The sequence below is a fragment of the Ixodes scapularis genome, unplaced genomic scaffold (assembly GCF_016920785.2).
Source record: "Ixodes scapularis isolate PalLabHiFi unplaced genomic scaffold, ASM1692078v2 PGA_scaffold2__306_contigs__length_199485367, whole genome shotgun sequence".
NCBI classification, from domain to species: Eukaryota; Metazoa; Arthropoda; class Arachnida; order Ixodida; family Ixodidae; genus Ixodes; species Ixodes scapularis.
In genome coordinates this window covers 162903356-162925366 of record NW_024609857.1, presented here as the reverse complement: position 1 = coordinate 162925366, position 22011 = coordinate 162903356, and the positions used below count along the sequence as shown (strand labels likewise).

Genomic DNA, 22011 nt, shown 5'->3' with positions numbered 1-22011 from the left:
GATTCGAAGCGCTACACCTGCGACTGGATTGTTATTCTTCAACCATAAGCGATTAAGCAAGTCGGCCGAGGTGAGGTCGAGTCGTTAAGCGTCAGATTGCTTGAGGCTCTGCGGCCCGGGATCCGGACGTCGGCCCGTTGAAAACAAATGAGCAAAAGATTCCTTTTAGTACTTCATCGTTAGAAGTTGGAACCGCATTCCCGCGAGGTAAATTGTGATTTGATAGAACTAAAACGCACTCCGACCCGAAACCTTGCCGACCAGCAGCTATCACGCGAACGGTAGATCTGCTCGGTGTACTTTAACCTTGCTCCCGCTAATCGCTTTGAATACGATAACTCCGTTAATTGTAGTCTGCTGCTTCGATATTGAGTTTGACAAAAGGATAAACTCGAAATTTGTTGCCCTGTTCCTCCACGCAACTGCACGTCCGTTGCTTACGCACGTCACGTGGTTCGCAAATATAATTACTATGTCGAGCACGTGTGGGCTGTGCGATAAACAGTGCTGATTTGCATTTTGAGCAGCTGAAGGCCACTCAGGAAATATCAAGGACACCATCTTCAGAAACATATGGACTTGCTTTTTGGTTCTCATTAAGGCTCACAAAGTTTCAAGTTTTTGCATCTGTTACACTGTTATCCCATCTACCTAGGTCCCTAACCACTCATGTTCATCTGTGCTGCTAAGCACAATTGAAATTGCTCTCGTGCTCGTCTAAGACACAAGCTGAAGTGCGATGAAAACTGATCTGCGCTGCTCCTAGCTTGCTCCAGAATGTAGTTTTGGCTGCTCCCAACCTGCTCCAAAACAGTGGTTTCAGCTGCTCCCGTGGCTGCTCCCAAGTACATTTCATGAGTTCCACCCCTGTGTAAGCTTTTATAGCCGCCATACAAACAAAATATTACATTTGCTGTTTATTCTACTTTATAAAGCACTGCAATACATAGCTAGAGAAAAACAATTAGCCAAATAAAAGGTAGGCTCCTTAAAAAACCGAACTCCAATTCACCAAATTTTTGAAATAGTCCTTGCTTTATGAGAAAATTCTGACTTTTCTCTTTTACACAGATCAAATTTGTCATCATTAGAAGGAGTATACTCTAAGCTTTCCGAAAATACTAAATATGTTTAGACACCTCATATAGGTCACACGGAAGAGCTGGTAAACTTTGACAAATGTTGTCCAGAACGTTATATTGGCATATGTTTTAAAATATATTTCATATAAATAATCGCGTTAAAATTATTTATCCGAGAATAAGTGTGTTCGCGGGTATCGATTAAAAGATAAGAGGTGCCAATTTCGAATTAGTGTGTTTTTGCAAGTAAGTTAATTTACTGGCAAAACAGTCAAACAAAATCAAACTTCAAGCTTTTATAGCTGCCATACAGACAACATGGTTCGACTGAAACCATAGAAGCGACTGCCTTCCACGGAGGCGTCTGCATTCCACGAGAACGCCAGACAGAATCCGACCCTGAACAGATGGGCAGTCTGTTGTTTCTGCGTCTACCGTATGCTAGGCAATCTCCTACGAGGCTCCTTCAATTCGGAGAGAACAACGACCGAGCATCGGGGCCGAAAGGTTGCCGATGTCGCGGCCAGGTTTCAAATGCGGCACTAACCGCCCAATGGCACGGCAGCTCCAGAACCCCGAGTTGTATTATATAAAAACCTGTCCGCTGCCCATTCGGTGCGCTCCTTTTGCCAATATGTTACACGATATAACCATATATATGAGGTAGTCTTCCGTCCTGTTAAGTTTTCCCGATCTGTTTCTCCGACTGTCTGGCTAGGACGTTGTTCCCGAGAAAGGTTGGACGCCAGCGAGATAGCCATGCTACCCGAGAGACCAGGCTGGGCGTCGACTCGTAACAGGACAAAACACAGAACGACACGGACGAAGTCTCAAACGCAGCTACAAATTTTATTTGTGGTCCCCCTCTTTTTCTCTTCCATTTCCCAAAACCTCTACCCCCTTCCTTTTCCCAGGCCCTCCAACATTCCAGTCAACAATGAGCTCAGACGGCGCCAACACAGAGCTTTCGACAGATCCCCTGTCAACACACACACACCGCGACACCCCGAGGTCATTTCGGTTCTCCCAAACAAGTCAGCCGCAAAATTTTTTCGGCTTCTGTACTCAAGTGGACGGACGTGTGACTGATGCATTCGGCAGACGTCTTTATCCTGATCCGTCTCTTTTACTAATATTTTCATGTCGTTGTTTTCCCTTTCTAAAATGTTTACGTTTTCCCAGGCTGGGGAGCAGTCGGCGCAGTCATTAAAATGTTTGGCTATTTCTGAATTTGGATCTTTGGTTTTTAAATCTCTTTTATGCTCAGTTCACTATTGCAAAAGAAAAAAAAAAAAAAAAAGGTTGGAAACAATTAGAGGCGGCGTAAGCAATGGGTGACTATCCCATGTTCCGGCAGACGGCTTGAACGTTTTGGCGCCCTCTAGGGGCAGGCGGAGAAAACATAGGAAAGGAGGGGACGTGATGTGTTCGCCGTTGCGGCGGGGCGAGGAGAGGAGTCTCCACACCTAAAGAGCCTTCCTACACCGTGACCTGCCCTCAACCTTATGAAATCGTAATTAAGCTCGCGATTACAATATGCTGTCATAAATCTCACTCCGATGCCCCTTAGTTTTGTAGTGGTGTCCCTCAGGGTAGCATTCTTGGACGAGTCTTGTTTAATATATATATAAACGACATTTCCAATATTACAACTCTTGCAAAATATGCTATTTATGCTGACGATACGAGCCTTTTCTTTTCCTCCTCCGACATTGGGCAACTAACTGGCACTGCTAACTGAGTATTGACATTATTAGCACGGTGGTGATTAGTCAACTCATTGAAAATAAACAAAGAACTAAAGCTGTAATATTTTTTAGGTTTAGTTTCTCTTAATTGCAGCCACAAGATGTAATATTTTGCAGCTTGTGGGTGCATCGCAAGTTGTCCTAAAGTAAAACTTGTATTGCACCCACCACCCTCAGTTTTGAGTATACCGTCATTGGAGTATGTAGAAACTTTTTGATCTCTCGGTGGAAGTTTTACTGCATTGATGACACCTGTCTTGCCCTTTCTAAGGTTGTTGGAATTGCCTCACGTAAGGAGCATGTTATATCTGAAGAAACTAAACTTATTTTTATCACTCTTTCTTTTATTTGTATTTAAGCTACTGTTTTCTTGTCTGGGGTGATACCACAGCATCCATTATCCAGAAGCTTCTGATCTTGCACAAGAAAAGTTTACGTGCTATTACAAGAGTTCCATATAATTCCCCCACCACGCAGGCTTTCTTGCAGTTTAAAATTGTGCCGGTATGCAATTTATTTGAATATTAATTTGCTTGTTTTTACAGAAATCGAATAGTGAAAAATAATCATTTTCTTTCACATATTGCTCCTACTGTGCCCCTCAGTACGGCTTGTGCAACCAGGGAAAGACAGCTTTGTTTTACCTAGGTGCAGAACAAACTATGACTTCACTATGTTACGGTACACCTTGCCTAAGTTTTTGAGTATGCCTGTATGTGATCACCTGAGTGATCACAGAGGCATATGCCTCTATGCCTCTGTTTTCCGGAATGCTTTTCTATAATTTTATAATTTTTCTGTACTTTCGCCTCATGTAACACATGTAACATATATGGTGGCGAGGCCCGTCAAGCAGTGGACGACAACGCTTTTTTCTCGCCACCCTTTGTGTTTTAAGCCGAAATAAACACTGATTGATAGGGGAACGTCTTAGCGGTGTCTTAGTTGAGTGTGTGGAACAAAGTACAAGCAATGCCAGTGCAAGAGCCTAGTGGCACTTGAACCGTGTCTCAGCATGCTCACACGCCCCACCTTTCTCAGTGTTTCTTGCAAAACAATGAAGATGCAGGTTTTATGTTTTGTGCACACATCTAACTTTAAGGTGCTGGTGCTGGCCTCGTGAAATGAACAAATTGCAGAGCTCTGCAGAGACATATGCTCCTGCTGGGCAGCCGTGCATTTAGAAGTCCAGAGGAGAAATTTGCGTGGCAAGAATCTCTGAGGCTATGTTTTTGCTGTAATGGCAGCGATAGATAAAGATGACCTAAGACACGCACTGTTGAGTTAAAAAATCAGAGGTGAGGGACCGATGATAGAAAAAATGTTTTCAGCTCCGTGCTTTTGAAGACGCAGGCTTGTTTTCGGGGTGTGGAAAAGCGGTGTAATGCTGCCATTAGACCATCGGGTTCGGCTCTGGATAGAGCGGATATGCTCACTTTTAAAAAGGGTTTATTACAGGGCGAGTGATACGTTCTATCATCAAATGGTGTGAAGGAAATCCCGTTTAGGCGTGAGCTTGTGTGACTTCTCAATCAACCATTAAACATTGGCAACATATTTGAACAAGGACATTGCAGCAACACTTGTTTAGTATAAAAGTTGGAAATTTTATTCACTTGTGTAAAAGTCTGTGCCGATTTCATTCAGTGGTTGATCCATAGGGCACCAGATGGTGTTAAAATCTGAATTCCTGTTGGTCCGTGGGTGCAAGCACCACTTTTATCACACAGGTCTTTGACTGCTCCTCTGTTAGTCACATGGAAGTTAACTATGCAAGCATTATCAATGACAATATTTTTCTATTCCAAGGGGTTGTCTGAATTGCAGAGGAGCAGGTATCTGTGTGATAGAAGCATCCCTATCCGCCACCCTGACTGCTAGAGAGCGTGTATGCTGGACAGCATACGCGCTCTCTAGCAGTCAGGGTCTGCCGAGAAAAAAATGTGGGTGATCTGGCAAAGCCAGTCTGGTTTGTGATTTGTAACGTACCTCAGAAAGGTGTGATGCATCTGCTGGGCATGTCACTCGAATCTGCAACAACCTGAGGGAACAGCTTGGGAAAAACTTGAAAGTAAAAACTTGTATCATCAGTATGTCCTGTACAAGCAAAACACCGTCAAGGAAGTGCAGCAATGGCATTTCCTACATGATACGCTGTATGAACAATCAGTGGTTGTTTCTGACAGCTGCTGCAGATAATGCTCTACAGCATCACAACTCTGTGTAGTCTCTTGCGCCATAAAGCCCGTAATCAACTTCTGTGTAGTCTCGAAAGCCTGGGAGAGGTGGCGGGACGTGGATGCATCTCTGGCTTTCTAAAGGCGTATGCTGTCCAGTCGATTGCCTCTTTGCTCTGCAGCAAGGACCTGTGTGGACTACAGGGACCTTCTGACACACCATGCTGAGAGCTGCGGCATTTTTTCCGTGATGCACTGCATGATGTACATCTGACAGCTGCTGGAGATGTAACTTTACGGCATCACAATTCTGTGCAGTCTCTGAAAGCCTAGGAGAGGTGGCGGGACGTGGATGCATCTCTGGCTTTCTAAGGCGTATGCTGTCCAGCCCATTGCCTCCTTGCTCTGCAGCAAGGCCCTGTGTGGACTACAGGGACCTTCTGACACACCATGCTGAGACCTGCGGCATTTTCTCCGTGATGCACTGCATGATGTACATCTGACAGCTGCTGGAGATGTAACTTTACGGCATCACAATTCTGTGCAGTCTCTGAAAGCCTAGGAGAGGTGGCGGAACGTGGATGCATCTCTGGCTTTCTAAGGCGTATGCTGTCCAGCCCATTGCCTCCTTGCTCCGCAGCGATGCCCTGTAACTACTACAGGGACCTCCTGACACGCCATGTTGTGACCTGCAGCATTTCCTCCGTGATGCACTGCATTATGTTCATCTGACGACTGGGCCTGGTTATTTCATCAAAGCCGTTTCATCGAACGCAGTTTTATTGAACACCGTTTCATAGAACGCCATTTCATCGAACGCCGCTACTTGAGCAGTAGGAATTCTACATTTAGGAAATATTTTTCTTTTTAGCGCCGGGAGGATAGCAGTGTTTTAATATTTATTATAATTTATAAACTTATACATATATAAAAGGAAGAAACTTTTTTTGTCACCTATTTTTCTTAGTAAATGATGACCTCTGTTAATTTGGCCAATAAGAAAGGGGAACGCTGACGACACTTTTTAAAGCTGTGATCCTCAGGTGCAGTGAGGAACACATGTCTGATCAAGGGCGTATATATCTTTGTTTTTGAAGAGGCCTATTCTGCTTCAAGACGAAACCGTTCTTGAAGCAATGATCTGTCTCAGTGTCCCATGATACGGGAAAAAAATAAGATGTGTCTCCCCTTTCTTAATTTATTGTAACCGACAGAACCATGAACCTGCCGGATATTCGGCATGTTCATATATTTCATTTTACCCTATTCTCCTAGGGTAAAATGAAAACACAGGTAAATCAACAAATATCAAATAAAAAAGGTGCTGCGGCGATTAGCTGTTTCCCTCTTAAGAAAGTGCCTTTCACGCGTCGATAAATAAAGGGATGAAGTGGGAAAAAGTGTGTGGCCGAAAACAGCTGCCTACCTCGCCAGAAAAGAATAGTTCTCGTATCCACTCAAGTTTTGATATGATAGCTACCTTCTTTTGACCGGGTAGTAATTCTATTTCTGGTGAATTTAGAGCGGTGTCAAAACTATTTCAAAAGCGATAGTAAATTATGTAAAAAGCATTGTATTACTTCCAAATTCAGTAAAGAGAAATTTGATGAAACGGCGTTCGATGAAATGTCCACTTATTCGATAAAACAGCACTCGATGAAATGTCCGGTACCCTCTGACAACTGCTGGAGATGGTACTTTACAGCCTCACAATTTTGTGCAGCCTCAAGGCTTCGGAGAGGCGGCGGAACGTTGATGCATCTCTGGCTTTCTAAGGCGTATGCTGTCCAGTCCATTGGCGCCTTCCTATGAGGGCACTTCCTACTACATTTAGGTTGTGACGAATCAGTTATGGCCGAGTTCCACTATAGTGACAAACAGAAACAACTGACACCAACAAGCTGCAAGCACGGTAGCAAGCATGCAAAGGTAACTTTTGCAGGCTTGCAATCAAATATGCTTACTTTACAGGCATCGTAAGACTACAAGTTTGCAAAAGGTACCTTCGCATGCCTGCCGCACATGCTTGAGGCTTGTCGGTGCCAGCTGTTTCTGCTTGTTGATCTAGTGGGACTCTAGCATTACAAGAAGGTCCAGGACATGACTGTTACCAGCGGATATTGCAATCCAGCTGGCTGTTGTGGCATGACTTGGGCCATCCCAGGAGCTGTTGGTGCAGATGCCACAGACTTCTGTGGTGCCATGGCCCACAATGCAGTGTTGAGGGTGACAGCTTGGTGGGCAGGAATGATCACAGGCATTTCAATCCCTTGCATCGGGTAAAGCATCTGGCTGACAGTGGGCCCAGGAAGGCTCCATGCTCCCACGGTATGGTTGGTCATTGGTACCTGAGCAGGGTTGAGCCAGCAAATGATGCAGCAGATGTTGAAGGCACGTGTGCCAGTTGGTACGCAGCATTTGCCTGCTGAAGCACAGGTGCCTGGGCTGCACCAGGCTGTGCTGCAACCACAGTTGATGGTTGTGGAATTAGCAGCAGTTTGGGTGGTTGGTGCATGGCAGTGCCTTGCAGCCCCACAGCTGGCTGTGCTAAAGTAGTCTGGGCTGCTGGGGCTTGCGGCTGTGGGAGGGTAGGTTGTGCCGTTGGGGCTTGCGACTGTGGCAGAGTGGTTTGTGCCTATGGGATTTGCGACTGTGGCAGAGTGGTTTGTGCCATTGGGGCTTGCGACTGTGGCAGGGTTTGTTGCACCGTTGGGGTCTGTGGCTGTGGCAGGATAGGTTGTGCCGTTGGAGGGACTTGCGGCTGTGGCACGATGGGTTGGGCCGTTGGGGCTTGCGGCTGTGGTAGGGTGGGTTGTGCCGTTGGGGCTTGTGGCTGTTGTTGAGTTGGCTGAGCAGTCGGGACTTGCAGCTGTGGCAGGACGGGCAGGTTCCAAGGTATGCCAGGCAGTCTTTGCTTCTGCCGTGCCACATTTCTCCGAAATGCACCACTACCTTGTGGTGCTGGCAGCTGTCGAACTGCTGCGGGTCCCGGGGGGTACACAGCTGCAGCTGTCTCCAGGAACCCCAGGAATAAATTCATGCCTCTAGTAGCCATCTCTCTTCGCCACATAAACTCACAGAGATGCAGCCCGTATCCACTGTGTCGAGTTCCTGCCGAGTGAGCATGGTGGCGCTTTAGTGACCTCCATGTGGACCCGATGGTCTGCGTGTTTGCCCTCGTTGCGGGATCCACGAAGTACAGGGAATGATTGACAGTGAGGTGCTAAAACCCAAGTTGAGGAACACTGCTATAAGCTTTCCACTCGTCGGTCATGATGGTGGTGCCAGGCAACACATGTCTTTTGATCAGTTTGAGCAGTTCTGCTTTGTCCCGTTTGTTGTTTTCGCACACCTCCTTGCGCACGTGCCCACCTCGGCGATGATCACCTGCAGCCCCTGTCTGGAGTTCCACCATTCCAAGAATCCAAATGCTGTCGACTATTCGTCCTCGATGATACTTACGATGGCCAATCTTGGCCTCGTCGACCACAACGGCTTTTCCGGGGCCACCGATGCTCGGTCTCGCTGGTAAGCTTTGCACTTCGTCAAACCATCTGAAGCAGGTGTCTCTAAAGTACCACGTCCAGGCCACAATAGTTTGCTTGGAGAGTCCTGGTTTCCCGAGAGGCGATTTTCTGGACGGAAGACATGGTGGCGCCCCCGCCAGTAACGACAAAGAGGCTTTCGAGAACCTGTCCAAGCGGAAGGTGGCAGTTCTCGAAAAAGGTGCCTGTGATGATGCTTTTCTTCCAGTCATGGCCTTTCCGACACCTCCAAACTGGCTTGCCCTCAGCTCAGTAGTGGAGCCTACAGTTCTCTCCACACAAATCGCATGGTGCGGTTTATTCCATTGCTTTCAGGAAAGTTCGACAACTCAACACTGTTGCCAGTATTTTTACAGCTGAATTGTATGCCATTTCTATGGCTGTGGAGTATTTATTAGAGAACAATATCATGAAAGCAATTCTGTTTGTCAATTCCCAGAGCGTTCATCTAGCAATTTTGTCCTTAACAGACAGTAAGAACCCTCTTGTGCAACGTCTTCGGGTTCAGTTAAATCGAGCTCTTCAACAAGGACACCTGATCAAATTCTGCTGGGTCCCAAGCCACCTGGGTATTCCTGGCAATGAGAAAGCAGACTTGCTTGCTGCCTCTGCGAAGGAGTGCCCAAAACTGCCCCTTGGCCTGCCACACCATGACCTGAAACCGTTCATATAGAAATTGATTATGAAGTCATGGCAGCTGGATTGGGATATGGAAGAAGAGAACAAGCTCCACGTCATCAAGCCCCTTCTGGTGGTATGGGAAGGCTCTTTTCATATAGACTGTCACGTTGAAGTTTTTCTTTGCCGCTTAAGAATTGGGCATACCCGTTTGACTCATCTGCACCTGCTTTGCGATGAGGATGTTAAGCTGTGCGACAACTGTGGTAAATCTATGACTGTCATGCACATCCTGTGGCATTTTAAATCTTCAAATCAACAGTGCCAATAATGTTTCCCAAAACTGTTCCGAGATCATCTTCCTTTTCATCCATATTTTCTACTTGGTGATCAACCCTTGGTACCGTTCAATCGAGTTGTAAAATTCCTCCATAAAACTGGCCTTTTACACCAGCTGTAGGTTGCAGTTATTTTAGATTGCATTTCTAAGCTCCTCATACAAACCTCTGTTTGGGCACAATATGGCCTAAGTTGCTCTTGTGCCAGTAAACCCCCAACCATCATCATCATATACACGTATAAGTCACGATTCCTCCTTTAGGTCCGAAATACCGAACAAGTCAGAATTATTGGAGTCCGAAAAAAAACGTCGGCGACTGTATGTTGTATGCAGATATGAAGTTGAGTCAATGGTATGCAAAGGAAAACCAACTGAACTTCACAAATCGGTATGCTATATCCAAATGTTTGTTGTAACCAGGTCTGTTGTAATGAGCTTAGACTGTATTGGGTCCTGCTGATGTAGAAGCCGCATTAATATTTGTAAAGAAGATGATGACCTCTGATGCATTTGCAATTTGAAGAGCACGTTTACTGTGGTGCATCAGTGTCAATGGAGAGAATGAAAAATTTAAGGACTTCCTCCTTGGATCTGCAGGACACAGATATTTCTCTTTTCTTTGTAATGTTTCGAAACAACACAATCATTTCACATAAAGAATGTGAGGCTTTAGTGCAATTCTAGATAATGTGTCTGTAGCAGTGCAGACAGATAAATCCCGAGGAAGGAAAGCGCAAAATATACTTACAGTGACTAGAAACGGCACCTAAAGCGCAAGCACTGTCCCTCCGCGTGACCTTTGGACCTGCAGGCGCTGCACTCGAGGATGCGGAACAGCATCCGTGAGCTTGCCGCTGCCGGTCTTATCCAGGGCCCATAGCATCTCACTGCCGCCCTCATAAGAATGAACGCCAGTTCCTTAATGCGCCATGGTCCCGGGACAGGTGGTACCCATCGGCTGCAAAAAGCAGCCTCCTTGGACACCTGGACGAATCCAAGAAACAATGCTGCAAGAGCAATGATATAAAGGTTCCGTTATACAGTGCACGACAATAAGCGGCAGCATGATACTTGTTTGCCAGCTTTGTTCAGATCAAGGTGTTGCAGGAAAACATTGCCGCTTCCTTGTCATGTCTTGCAAATTAACCGAGGCAACAGCTGAGGCACTTTGCTACAACATACAGACTATAGACAGTTCACTCCTAACCCGAAACTGCAGTGGAAGCTATATCCCAGCTGGACCAGTCATACACCTCTTTTTCGCCACAGGCAGGGTGTCTAGCAAATTATTATTTGGAAATTCCCTGACTTTTCCAGGTTTTCCCTGATGATTTCAGGTGAAATTCCCTGACCACTGTAGAGGCAGTTAAATATATAAGACCATTACAAGACAAGGCATGGAGCATTGAGGACTATGAGTTTCATTGTGGACGGGCTTATCCAACTTGCACATTCGGAAATATTCGGGTTCACCCAGTCCGGATTAAACGAGCACTTTCTTGCCACCGACATCGTCTGTAAAGAGGCCATTCCCGGAAACATGATGAAAGCACGACGCTCAGCCACACACGTCAATAACCGAATGACAACATGGCCGCCACATGCACTTTCGAATACTTTCGGCTAAAGGCTTGGATTGGGGTCTGTGGCTTTCCCATTAGTTACTAAATCTAGCTCTAACTGGATCTAGCCTAGTGCTGCACCCTCAATCCAATCCAATACAAGACAAGGCTTGGACTGGATTTGTCGGCTGTTCTCTTTGCATCCGGTAGCACACTCTACATCGGGTGAGCAGAGCGCGCGCTCCGCTCTAAGCAGAATTTATTGTGTGTTTTTCTGGCCAAAAGTCCTCAAGCCTTTGCTCAGGGCACTCAGTAGCATTTCCGGCTCATTTTCCCTGGCTGGGCTTGCTTTTTGACAATATCCCTGACAATCCCCTGATTTTGCCCGGTAGCTATAATTTCCCTGACAATTTCCGTGACAGGATAATGCTCTTGCCCACACTCACGCCCAAACAGCTGGGTCATGTGATGAAAAGAGGCGATTGAATGGTCCGGCAAGCACATAGCTCATACCAGTCTCAGTTTAGGGGTTGACTGGATTATACACACAATCACTCTCCACCAGCATTCTAAATTTTACAACGGTGCATAAGTACACTTTCATGTGATGCTATGCTGTCACAGTGTTACCCGAAATCAGCTGATGTCACAAATTCCCTGATAAACTTGGGAAGCACTTCTCATGATGTCAGTGTCAGGTGGCATCATGCCATGTGGCATCATATTAAATCACAGTTTCCCTGCTAAGTTTATTGGAAAAACGCTTCATGTGACATCACCAATAGGGAGTATTCACTGGCGGCCATATCCGTGTGCGCTGCTGCTGAGCGCGTGCTGACGGCAAGCTTCCACATTCCTTTTGGAGCGTGCATTTAGCACCATCAAGATTGCCGGTCTTAGCACGCTAATAATTCGAGCTCCTTCTGAGCATGCGCTCTAAACATCGCCCTCAAATATGGCGTCCAGTGAATACCTCCTATAGGCCTTCCCACAGAATCACGTAAGGCCTCTCAATGACCCCATATTGCTCAGCGCAGCACGTGAAATCGTGTGGCATTTCCAATGTATGCTCAGGCTAAATCGTAGGCTCTTTACAACCTGGATGCAGCAAGATCCCTTTCCTCTAATCATTTTAAATGCAATACAAAAGAAGAAAAAACAGGGTAATAACTTGTAACGGAACCAATAAATACCCCATATTGTTGCCGTACTGCCTTCTAAAATTGCAAATTGCTAAACTAACTTGACCCGCTTCTATACACAGGTATTGCTTCAGGTGCCGTAGTGAGTCAAGCTGATGATGGAGGCGCTTTTGAAATGGTCTATCGAGCACGCAAATGTCTCTGCCAAATTGAATAAGGAATGAAAGCACAGTGGCATGTGACATTGTGATATCCCAATATATTTAGCAGGAGGCATTCCTTGCTAAATTTAGTGTATCATTCCATACACAGTATAGATTAGCTGTGAGACCTCACCAATAACAACAGTTGCCATAAAAGAAAGCATTTTCTGCCCATTGTGACATCTTCATAAGCATACACTATTAGCCCCGAGAAGTTCGCGTGGCGCCCCCTTACGGCGAACCGGGGTGACGTCACGGCGAGGAGAGAATTTTTCCCCGACTCGCCACGCTCGTCCTATGGAGGCTGTGACGACGCTAGCTGACGGCGCGCCCCGCAGGGGGCACCTGTGAAAGCAGGTGTTTGGAGAGTGGCGTCTCCACGGACCCCGAGCCATGCGGGTTCGCCCGCCCACGTCTGACTGTGCGTGGCTTTCCCGTGTCTGGGGAAAAGGGCATCCTGGTGGTTGAGCTGAGCCCGGGGCAGGGTTGGACCCTTCGGGGCCCCCCGGGCGAGGCAATACACCACTTCGGCCCCCGCTTCTCATAGACGGGAGTCCTGGTAAGGCCCGGCCAGGATGATTCAGTCTAGTCGCCTTTTCTTCTACTATCCCCTCCGATCTTTCGCTTTTACCTTTCCTGTTTCTTTCACTTCCTTCTCATTTCTTTTGCTCCTTTTTCACCCCTCTTTGGCGGCAAGGGCTAACCTTGGGTGGCAATAGACCTCTGTCTTGACCCACACTTGGGTATAGTTTCCCGGCAGCACTGTTAGCGTAACGTCTCCAGCCAAGCCCTTCTTGTTATGGTGCGTTACCTAACCCCTTGTTGGGCTCGGTGGTGGGTGGTGCACCACGGATTCCGAACACTCTTTGCCCTTTTATGGCGCCCCACCCCTCCAAACCCCGTTCAGGGCACGCCCTTAAAAGGCGCTGCCCCGAACAAAAAACCATCGACAAAGAATATGAAGCAGAACCGTTCAATAAGTTTTTCATCGTTCATTCGCTGGATGAACAAAGACCTGTTTCCAAGCTGTCACCTTTTATTGTAGCAAAGGTGCTAGAAAACCTTGTAGGGTTTTCCTACAAGGCTAAAAAACAGCACACTGGAGACCTTCTCGTGGAAGTGAATACAAAAAAACAAAGTGACGCACTTCTTAAACTGACTACCATCGTTGACGTGAAGGTGTCGGTGAGTCCTCATCGCACACTAAATACTGTCCGTGGAGTCCTCTCTGAGGACGACTTCTTGCACACAAGTGAGGAAGAACTCCTCGAGGGACTCCAGGGTGCCGGTGTCGTCGCCGTGAAACGCATTATGTTTAGGAAAGATGGCGAACAAATTCCTTCGAGACATGTTATCCTGACGTTTGAAAGACATACCCTCCCCGAGACAGTCAAGGCAGGATACTTAAACTGCCGCATTCGCCCGTACGTCCCCAACCCCCAGCGGTGCTTCCGTTGCCAGCGTTTTGGTCATGGAACACGCAGCTGTCGAGGGAAGGAGACGTGTGCGAAGTGCAGTAGTCAAGGTCACGTTTCCGATACTTGCGAGGCGGCTGCGGCCCTCTGCGCTAACTGCGGTGGACCACATCCTGCTTATTATCGTGCATGTCCCTCTTGGAAGCTAGAAAAGGAAATTCTTACCATCAAAGTTAAAGAAAACATATCATACCCAGAAGCCAAGAAGCGGTTGTCCTTTTTGTCAAAGGGGAGTTTTGCCGAGGTGGTGCGCAGGGGCCCTGCACCACGCTCGGAGTCAAGGGCCACCCAGGTCTCTCCCGAGATCTTGGCGGCCGACTGCAGGGCCCCAGCTCCCCGACAGGAGCAGCGGCTGCTTCCTCCAGCCCCTGGTGGTAGCAAGCGTGCTGCTCCTCCTTCCAGGGACAGGCCGGCAGCAGCCGCGCCTGCCCCCTCTCCTAGGTCGCCCCCTGGGGAGACGGAGCGAGTTTCTCGCTCTTGCTCGCTAGAGAGGGCCCCCCTACCGAAGGAGCAGCATGGTGCCCATGCAGCTCCTGTGAAAGGAGGGGACCAGACGAGCTCAGACGACCCGTCGCCCAGTTCGTCTGCAACCCCCCCAGCCGGTCGTGGTCGGGGTTTGCCCCCCCGCACACCTGGCCGGACAAGTGCTGTTCTAAAAACAACGGACACCTCTCAGGAGGTGGAGATGTCAACAGATGCTGACAATCTGTCCACTCCTGGGTCCGACCAGGACAATATGGAGTGGGAAACGCCCTCCAGTAAACATAAAAAGAATAAGAAGCCTGTTGTCCCACCCAAATGATGATCCCAATGTCTTCCACCTAGTTTATGTTGACTTTACGGTCTTAATTATTTTACTAAGTTTATTTTTAACTTTTATATTTACATACCTTTTATAGATGACTAAGTTACATTTTATGCAATGGAACTGTCGCGGTATTTTAAGAAATATTGATGATGTCAACTATTTTATGGATCAGCTTCGACCCATCGCTCTCGCCTTGCAAGAAACCCATCTTAACACAAATTCTTTTAATATTTTAAGACGTCATCAGGTTTTTAGAAAAGATCGCCCCTCTTCCACCCCTTCTGGTGGTGTTGCAGTGGTCGTACAGAGGGGAGTTGCTTGTTCTCAAGTCCCCCTCTGCACGCCCCTGGAAGCTGTTGCAGTACGTCTCCTTCTAGACCGCCTTGTAACAATTGTTTCCTTATACTTGCCACCTAATGCTCCTTTAAACCTTCAAGAGCTTCAGGGACTTATAGGACAGCTCCCACAACCGTTTTTAATTTTGGGGGATTTTAACGCTCATCATCCTATGTGGGGTAGTACCCGTCAAGACTCCCGTGGTGGTGTGATTGAACGTCTTTTATTGTCTTCGGGGTTATGCCTTCTTAATGGGAGAGAGCCAACGTTTTTTAGTGCGGCACACAACTCATTTACATCCATCGATCTTTCTATTGCTTCACCTTCATTGCTTCCTTGCTTTTCCTGGAAGGTTCTTCATAACCCTTTTGGAAGTGATCACTATCCAGTTGTTTTAGAGAGTACCGTTCCATTGCCTAATCTTTTAAAGAGGGTCCCTAGGTGGAAATTAGACAAGGCAGACTGGGCGCTTTTTAATCTTCACTCCACTTTAGATCCTTCGCTTCTTTCGTCTATGTCCCCTGAGAACGCTACACTTTACGTTACTGAGCAGATACTAAAGGCTGCTCAGCAGTCCATTCCACAAACATCTGGTAATATACCCAAGAAATGTAAACCTTGGTGGAATAAGGAGTGTGCGACAACCCGGGCGGACCAAAATAGGGCATGGGGCCGATTTCGTAGATACCCCACTCCAAGCAACCTTGTTGAATTCAAGCGACGAAAAGCCAAGGCTCGTTGGACTAGGAAGCAGGCAAAGCGGAAGTCATGGATGAAGTATCTCTCTTCTTTAACCAGCTTTGTCCCAGCTAAAGAGGCCTGGGACCGATACCGGAAAGTAAATGGGGATTACAGGTGCTTTGCCATTCCAACATTTAATGCTCCTTCTTCATCACTAAAAGATATTGGTAACATACTCGGGGAACATTTTTATAATTCGTCTAGTTCGGCCAACTACAGTGTTACCTTCAGACAGTTAAAAGCTCGTGCAGAACGACAAAAGCTTCTCATATCAGGAGAAAATTCAGCATCCTATAACCAACCATTTACGAGATGCGAGCTTGAGATGGCTCTTAATGTGACAAAGCTCTCGGCCCCTGGTCCTGATGGAATTCATTATGAAATGCTGCACCGCCTTTCTCCGGAGTCCCTTGAAAATCTTCTCCTGTTTTTTAATCTTTTGTGGGAAAAGGCATGTTTCCCTCAGGCTTGGAAACATGCACACATCATCCCCCTCCTAAAGCCTAACAAAGACCCCTCACAACCATCAAGCTACCGCCCAATTACACTGACAAGCTGCCTTGGGAAAACATATGAAAGGCTTATAAACAGGCGACTGGTCTACATGTTAGAAAGCCAGAGGGTCTTTGATAAAAATCAATGTGGATTCCGCCAAGGTCGATCTACCCTTGACCACTTAGTTCGCCTAGAAACTGTGATACGTGAAGCATTTGTAAACAGGCAGCACTGTGTTGCAGTTTTTTTCGACTTAGAAAGGGCATATGACACAGCATGGAGGTATGGGATTCTCCGAAACCTGTATGCCTGTAATATTCGTGGCCGTATGCTGCGAAGCATAAAGGAATATCTGACAGACAGGACTTTCCAAGTTCGTCTCGGCTCAGCCCTATCTGATTCCTTTGTTCAAGAAAATGGAGTCCCCCAAGGGTGTGTTTTAAGTGTGACTTTGTTTTTGCTAACAATGAATTCACTCGCACAACTGCTGCCACCCTCTATATCATATTCTCTTTATGCTGATGATATACAGATTTCATCATCGTCTTGTAACCTTTCTAGTTGTGAGCGCCAGTTGCAGTTAGCCATAAACAAACTGTCCAAGTGGGCCGACGAAAATGGGTTGAAGTTCTCTGCTTCAAAAACAGTCTGTGTCCCTTTTTCTCTGCGACGCGGGCTGTCTTTGGATCCATCCCTGGAATTGAATGGAACTCCTATACCTGTTAAGAAGGAGCACAAATTTCTTGGTGTAATATTTGATAGAAAGCTTAATTTTATTTCCCACCTTAAAGCGCTCAAGCAAAAATGCCTTCAGTCAACAAACCTTCTGAAAGTTTTATCTCACAAGTCTTGGGGGTCTGATAGAAAATGTATCCTACAGCTATACAATGCCCTTGCACGATCCCGTCTTGACTATGGTGCAGTAGTGTATGGATCGGCTCGGCCCTCTGCCCTTAAGATGTTGGACTCGGTTCATCATCTTGGCTTGCGACTGGCAACAGGAGCTTTCCGGACATCCCCCGTCCTTAGTTTGTATGCAGAATCCAATGAGCTGTCCCTGAACAAACGACGTACATATCTTAGTCTAACATATGCTTACAAGATTCTGGCCGATCCTCAGCATCCGACTTACTCTTCCCTCACAAGGTCAAGGTTCTATCGCCTTTTTGAAAATAAATCAAGCATTGTAAGACCGTTGAGCTTCCGCATTGAACATCTTCGCTCCTCGCTGCATCTTTCTCTGGACCAGGTCAGCCTTGTTCGGAAAGTGAACGGTATTCCACCTTGGAAAACACAGCGAGTTGAATCCGACTGGTCTCTCGCAAAGTTCAACAAGCATGGCATTTCCCATGCTGTAATTAAGCAAGAGTTTGGAGAACTGCAAAATAAGTATGATGGTTATCTTCATGTTTATACAGATGGTGCCAAGACTTCATCTTTCGTCGGTTGCGCCGTATACTCTGAAAGCTTCTCCAAGGTTCAACGACTTGATTGTATCGCCAGCATTTTTACTGCGGAGCTCTATGCGGTATCAATGGCGATTGAATATATTATCAATAGTAAAATACTGAGGGCAGTCCTGTTTGTTGACTCTCAAAGTGTGATTCTTGCAGTTTGCTCTCTTAAAGATACTAAAAATATGCTTGTACAACAAATTCGATATAAACTTAACTCTGCTTTGCATGGGGGTCAAAATATAAAATTTTGTTGGGTGCCCAGTCATACTGGCATTGATGGCAATGAAGAAGCCGACAAACTTGCAGGGTCTGCCGGGAACCTTCCACAATCGCTCTCCTGTCTACCCTATCAAGATATTAAACCCTTGGTGAAGTCCTCAATTCTTCATTCTTGGCAATTGGAATGGGACATGGAGTGCGATAACAAGCTTCATGTTACCAAACCTACATTGGGAGTCTGGGAAAGTTCTTCATGCAAGAGCCGACTTCATGAAACGTTGTTGTGCCGCCTGAGAATTGGACACTCATTTATAACTCATAGGTATCTGCTTTCGGGAGAAGATCCACCTGTGTGTGATCAGTGTGGTGACAGGCTCACTGTTTTGCATATCTTGTGGCAGTGTCCCGGCCTTCAGTCCAAGCGCCACATTCATTTCCCTGAATTTTTCCAATATCATATCCCATTTCATCCTGCTCTCCTTGTGGGAGAGAATCCTCTAGTCTCTTTTGAACGGGTAATGGAATTTCTTAGCAGTATTGGCCTTTTACACCGACTCTAGCCTTTTGGTCAATCTTTTGTAAAACTTCTCCTTTAATACAATGGTCTTTACAATTAGTTTGGCGCAGATGGCCTCGTAGCTTTTGCGCCATTAACCCCCAAAATCTCTCTCTCTCTCTGACGGCGCGCTTGTTTCTATTTAATTTTTTTGGCATGTTTTTCGTGGAAAGTGTAAATTTTTATATCTTTATTGAGGTATGGCCTGTAGCTACAGGCGAAACTTCAACCAACATTTTAAGCATGGTTGACAGGGCAGGCAACGCATGAATCACAGCTGGTATATGAAAATGAAGAAATATAGCCACAATTGCAGGAGCACCACTATAGATTTACATCTCGCACAATAAATGCTGCTGATGGTCTGAATGAATTGGCAGGTTATGTATACTATATTTTCTTGTATCTCTGTTTTTAAACAAGATCGCCGAAGCAGAAAAGCTGCATGCTGCTCGAGCAACATGCTAAATACAGTCTGGTCCATAGGGAGAGAATCATAAGTAAGACAGCCCAAGTGCAGGGACAAAGTAAAAAAAAAAACAAGGAACATATATTATATACATTGCTCGCATTTCATTTTTACTGGATTCCGATAGTATTTCAATGGACTACACGTGTGGTATCTGTGGACTTGTTTATATCAACCCTCAAGTAATGTATAACAAACGTAAGCGAAGGTGTCTAGCTCGTTATTAGTCCCTTAAGCCCTAAAATTGAGATTTTACTTAAATCGAATTGTCCTGAAGCTAAAATATCTGAAGCTTTTCTCACGCAGACTGTCTCCCTTCACAGGTTCCACATTTTCTGCTACTAGTGCTGGACAGATGTTCGAATGCTTTCTTTTACTTCTGTTTTCCTCTGTTGTCAGAGTCCAGCTGTAGGAAGTTTGAAGGCCGATGAAGCTTTTGGGGACCTGCAGCAGTGTCTCTTTTAATCGGAAATGACAATTTTTCCAGTCTAAACGGTGTATTTTCCGAATACCCAAGGCTGGTATAAAGAATGTCAGGAAAAAGTATAATCATTCCAAATTGCGGCACTATTGCTGTGCATATTTTGGGCAGTTTAATACATATCATACAGGCAACTGGGGGCAATTCAACCTTTTTTGCTGCTACCATACAAACTAATTTCCAGTAGTTGTGCATCTTCTAAAAAATATGCTTGCATACGTGTATAAACTATATAATTAATTCACGAAGAAGCTACACTTAAGTAAAACAACCCTGTTCCACGAGCACTTCAAAGATCATCAGACACAGGGCCTTTAATACATCTGCGAACCAGCGCATGCAGAGTGGCAGCGCAGAGTCGGGGTCGCGAGCTAATTTGCCGACCACCCAAAGGCCCATGATATAAATGCCACTTCAAATGCCTTGAAAGCGGGATGTAATATCGTCCCAATGCATGAACATGCAAGGAACAGAATTCCAGCGTCTGAAACACTTGCGCCACCGCTTCACCGACCCCTCGCAAGATTGTCTTGTGTCGTGTGGACGGACGGGGAGGTTCATCGGCGGAATTGCCTCCGCCGATAGCTTTCGGGATTGGTAACCCAATTTTAAAGGTGAAAGGGACAAGCAGGCCTATAAAATGTACAGAAGCACGTCAGTATCGGCCTAACTCAACGGCTTGTACATCGGGTAAACGAAGTTTAGCTCCTCGAAGGGCTTGCGGCACACAACGCCAAACCAGGAAACCGGTGCTGGGAAGCGAGCCGATGCGAGATCGCGGAGCGGAGTACTCTGCCTGACGTCACGCTACACCTCACCCAATCAGGGCGTGGCGACCGCAGCGACGCTTGTGTTCGCTCTCGGGGCTAATAGTCCCGTTGCAGCTGTAAGTATGGGCCGTGACTGTGTATGTCTCCCCACTATCACTTTATTCATAAGAAATATGCCTTTGTTTTCTAACTAGAAAACACACAAAGCATCCTACCTCCACGTTCAGGATGCGGACCTCCGGCATCCTCTTTAAGGCAGTGGTCAGCATCGTGTTGAGGGTTTGGCAACGAGAAACCATAGTTGGGCTGCCCGCGGCAGTACCTTGAACGTGAAGACAGTCATGGCAACTTGGAGCAGAAGCTCGACAAGTACCTGTATCAATAATGAATGGCAAATGAAACATTAGAACTGCCGTTTGATTTTTCGTAATCTTCTCATTGCAGTATTGACAAGCTTAAAAAGGAACAGAAACGAAATTCTAGTGCCTATTTTATTGCTTAGGTATATAGTATGTTGCATCAGCACCTGAGAAACATCAGTTTTTAATTGTAAACGCAAGAAAGGACATTTTAAAACGATTTCCCATTTGCACTTGGTAATTGGGGGGCCGAAGCTTCGTTGGGGGATCGTGACAATCCGCTCCTCACACAGTGACGCCACCCTCAACAGTACACCAAACTCGTAGACACCCTAGCCGTGAACGCAATGACGCCATTGCGAAGAGCCAGCGCAAAGTTGGCGAGTTTCCTAAGTAGGTGGCTCCCGCGATTGGTTTAATTGGTACCGCCAAGCTGTTCCTGTGTTTATTCGTCACATTTTCGTGCAGGGTACCGCATTATCGCGCAACACAGCTGTGGCAACAGCCTTTGCAGAGGGCTACGGCTGCGAGACGCCGACCCACGGGTTTCCGAACTATGAAAATTCCGAAGCCTGGATCCGCCTCGCGCGTCCGTCGTCTCTGATGTGGACGCCGGTGAAAACAGATTGCTTGTACAGTGACCATGTTCGCGATGAGGACGAAGAAAGGCGGCCCACTGACCTCAGGAGTCTGGGCCTTCCTACCAAGAATATTCGGTTGCTACCAGGGGTTGTGCGGAGTATTTTTCGCAGAAAAGAAAAGCAGAAGAGCTTGGTGAACCATAAAACGCGAAGCAAACTGCTAAGTGAGCATGCTGTGCGCATACCTCTAAGTTGGCTAATCATTATTAAATGCAAGACATTTCTTGGCGACTCCAACTGCCTTCAGACTTCATTGGGCGGACGGTCGGTCTGTTGGATGGTTTGTAGGGTTCTAGCCAGAATCGCCTATCTGTCACCATATGCGAGTGGCTACTCGTCCTCGCTGGCATCTTTCGAGTCCCTTTGGTGGTCAATGTCCTCGTCGCTTTCGAGTTCATAGATCATGGCGGGACGCACCACGGACTACAGGAGCCGAAATGTCACGATGGTCGTTGTTAACCTGTGCGATCTTCCGCCGCTCTGAAACGCAAGATTGTAACACGGAAAAGCCACCGCATGACAACGCTCATAATCACGCCAGCCTTTGGCTGTGCTGAGGAGCGTAACGTGACGATTGCGACAGCTTTCCCATGGCGCATCGCAAGCCTTGGTGGCCGATTTCGAAGCGCTTGCTAGAATCAATGTTTGAAATGAAAAATATAGCCACCCGTTTAAAATACGAACCCGCGATTGTTATTTACAAATATCATAGGTAATATTTCACCCATTTGGAAAAGGTTTTCATATATTTTGATCTTCGTTTGTGTACCCCTTTAAGCATAGTTCA

General features: G+C 46.5%; 1 protein-coding gene across 2 annotated transcripts in view; it reads right to left on the bottom strand.

Moving 5' to 3' along the window:
* The window catches only part of LOC121836831, a 66194-nt gene that overhangs the window by 1810 nt on the left and 42373 nt on the right, over positions 1-22011 (bottom strand). The window contains exon 4 of one of the 2 annotated variants that reach the window (XM_042292093.1): positions 8763-9207. The exons of the other annotated variant lie outside the window; for it this stretch is intronic. Coding sequence (XP_042148027.1) covers positions 9092-9207 — 116 coding nt within the window. The 3' untranslated portion in view covers positions 8763-9091. Of the gene's footprint in view, positions 1-8762; positions 9208-22011 lie in introns of those variants that run through there. 2 annotated transcript variants of the gene reach the window in all.